This window comes from Pteropus vampyrus, unplaced genomic scaffold (genome assembly GCF_000151845.1).
Source record: "Pteropus vampyrus isolate Shadow unplaced genomic scaffold, Pvam_2.0 Scaffold1229, whole genome shotgun sequence".
NCBI classification, from domain to species: domain Eukaryota; kingdom Metazoa; phylum Chordata; class Mammalia; order Chiroptera; family Pteropodidae; genus Pteropus; species Pteropus vampyrus.
The window spans coordinates 5,869-7,908 of NW_011890010.1; the positions used below are offsets into that span (position 1 = coordinate 5,869).

Here is a 2,040-nt window from a genome sequence, read left to right on the forward strand (position 1 = left end):
TATGCCCCAAGTGTGATAAGATTCTCAATGAATTCAGTCATGAAAACAATAGATCATTGTATTAAAATAGCACTTTTTTCATTCTTAGCATAGTTCAACCAAAAAAAAAAAAAAAAAAAAAAAAAGAAAGAAGGAATGTGGGAAAAAGTCAAACCCTTTCAGTTAAACAGAGATGCCAAAGACACAAACAATGGCAGCTTGGACCCAGAATTGTCCCCTGATTGTACTGAGCAATACAAAGCCAAGTCCAGACTTTTCTAACATGATATCAGAGCACAGTCACCCTTGCATGGATTTCCCCATCTGCTTTTTCCACGTTCTCGTTTACATGTCACACGTGTACAGTCAGTGCCTGCTTCCAGGTCTAAGCCAAACAGACAAGGTTTTTAGGAGATTCAGTACACCAGTACCTCTGTTTCAGTCATAAAAGACCTGCCTCAGGTCCCACACAGAAGTCCTTCTCTTTATACAACTTCTTTATATTCTTTAAGGGTGCTACTTAAAGCTATAGAAATGAATCTCTCCCATTTTTTTTTGACAACGTCTATACCAATAAAATTAGAGTTTATCCAATTTAGATATTTTAGGAGACAGTAAATGCACCAAGTGTCAGGGTGAGGGGGAAAAGAAGTGGAGAAGAAGATGTAAGAAGGTGAAGAAAATAAAGATTGCGAAGCAGAAGGTTTCAGTTGTTCTGCCTCCTGCCTCATCAGCAGCATGATATCCTAAAGAAAGCACAGGTCCCAGAGTCAGAAAACCAGCCCCAAATTCTTCATCCTGTCATCACTCCCATGCATTCTTCAATAAGTCACTTTAACTCTTTGAATCTTAGCCCCCGTGTTATACAGAAAATGTGGAGCCCAGTTGATATAAGACTTTCCTCAGGGATGATTTTACCTCCTTATTCCTGAGGCTGTAGATCAAGCGGTTCAGCATGGGAGTGACCAGGTTATTCAAGACCTGAACAGTGGCATCCAGCCAGGGACTTGGGGTGGGCCTTAGGTAGATGAGGGCCACTGGCATGTAGAAAAATAGAATAGCAATGAGGTGGGCACTGCAGGTGGAGAAGGCGTGACGTCGGCCCTCCGCAGAGCGAATCTGCAGGATGGAGTAGACAATGAGACTGTAGGAGGTGAGGATGAGAAGGAAGCAACTGAGGGGCATGAGACCCACACTGATGAAACCCACCGTCTCCAGGGCAGAAGTAGCTGCACAAGCCAGCTTCAGCATCACTGGGATATCACAGAAGAAATAGTCCACTTCATTGGGGCCACAGTATGGCAATTGGAAGGTGAGAGTGGTTAGAAAGGTGGCCTGGATACAGCCAAAAAGTGAGGTTTCCAGGGCTAGAATGGCACACACTCTGTGGCTCATAATTATTGTGTACCGCAGAGGGTAACATATGGCAACAAAGCGGTCGTAGGCCATCACTGTGTACAGGAAACACTCAGCACAGCCCAGGAAATGGTAGAAGAAGAGCTGGGATGCACAGCCTGCATAGGAAGTGGCTCGGCTATTCCCTGAGAGGTAGAAGAGCATCTTGGGGGAACTCACAGAGGGAAAAAATATGTCACACACAGACAGTTTACACAGGAAGAAGTACATGGGAGTATGAAGTCGAGTGGAAGAGACAATTGCCAGTAGGATGAGCAGGTTTCCCATAAGGGTGAAGATGTAGAAGGACAAAAACAGGACAAAGAGCATGGTCTCCAGATCCTCTGTGTGTGGGATGCCCAGGAGGATAAACTCGGTCACCACTGAGACATTCCTCATAGCTGTGAGAAAGTGAGACCTTGAAAAGGGACCCAAGACACAAAAGTCTGAACACCAATATTAAATTATCAAGCTTTTTGCTGATGAGTGCTTTGGCTTTGTTTTTAACAAACAGCCTTCTTATGAGTGGCACAATTTATACAAAAATATCAGGTAATAAGAAATGCTTATTTCAGAGCCACAGACTATTCAACTCTTGGAAAGAATGTTTTGTGGAGGCAGGTGGTTATCCTCTATGACAAGATCAGAAGTTTAAAAATATATTCA

The 2,040-nt window shown here is 43.5% G+C and overlaps 1 protein-coding gene across 1 annotated transcript; it reads right to left on the reverse strand.

Moving 5' to 3' along the window:
* Nucleotides 1-614: 614 nt before the first annotated feature.
* On the reverse strand, nt 615-1,773 carry LOC105310153 (olfactory receptor 149-like). Its single transcript, XM_011386359.2, has one exon. The coding sequence runs from the start codon at nt 1,771-1,773 to the stop codon at nt 841-843; it is 933 nt and encodes a 310-aa protein (XP_011384661.1). The 3' UTR covers nt 615-840.
* Between the last annotated feature and the right edge of the window lie 267 nt (nt 1,774-2,040).

Excerpts from the sequence above, each read along its gene's own strand:
- LOC105310153 (XM_011386359.2), bottom strand. The coding sequence starts at position 1,773 with ATGAGGAATGTCTCAGTGGTGACCGAGTTTATCCTCCTGGGCATCCCA.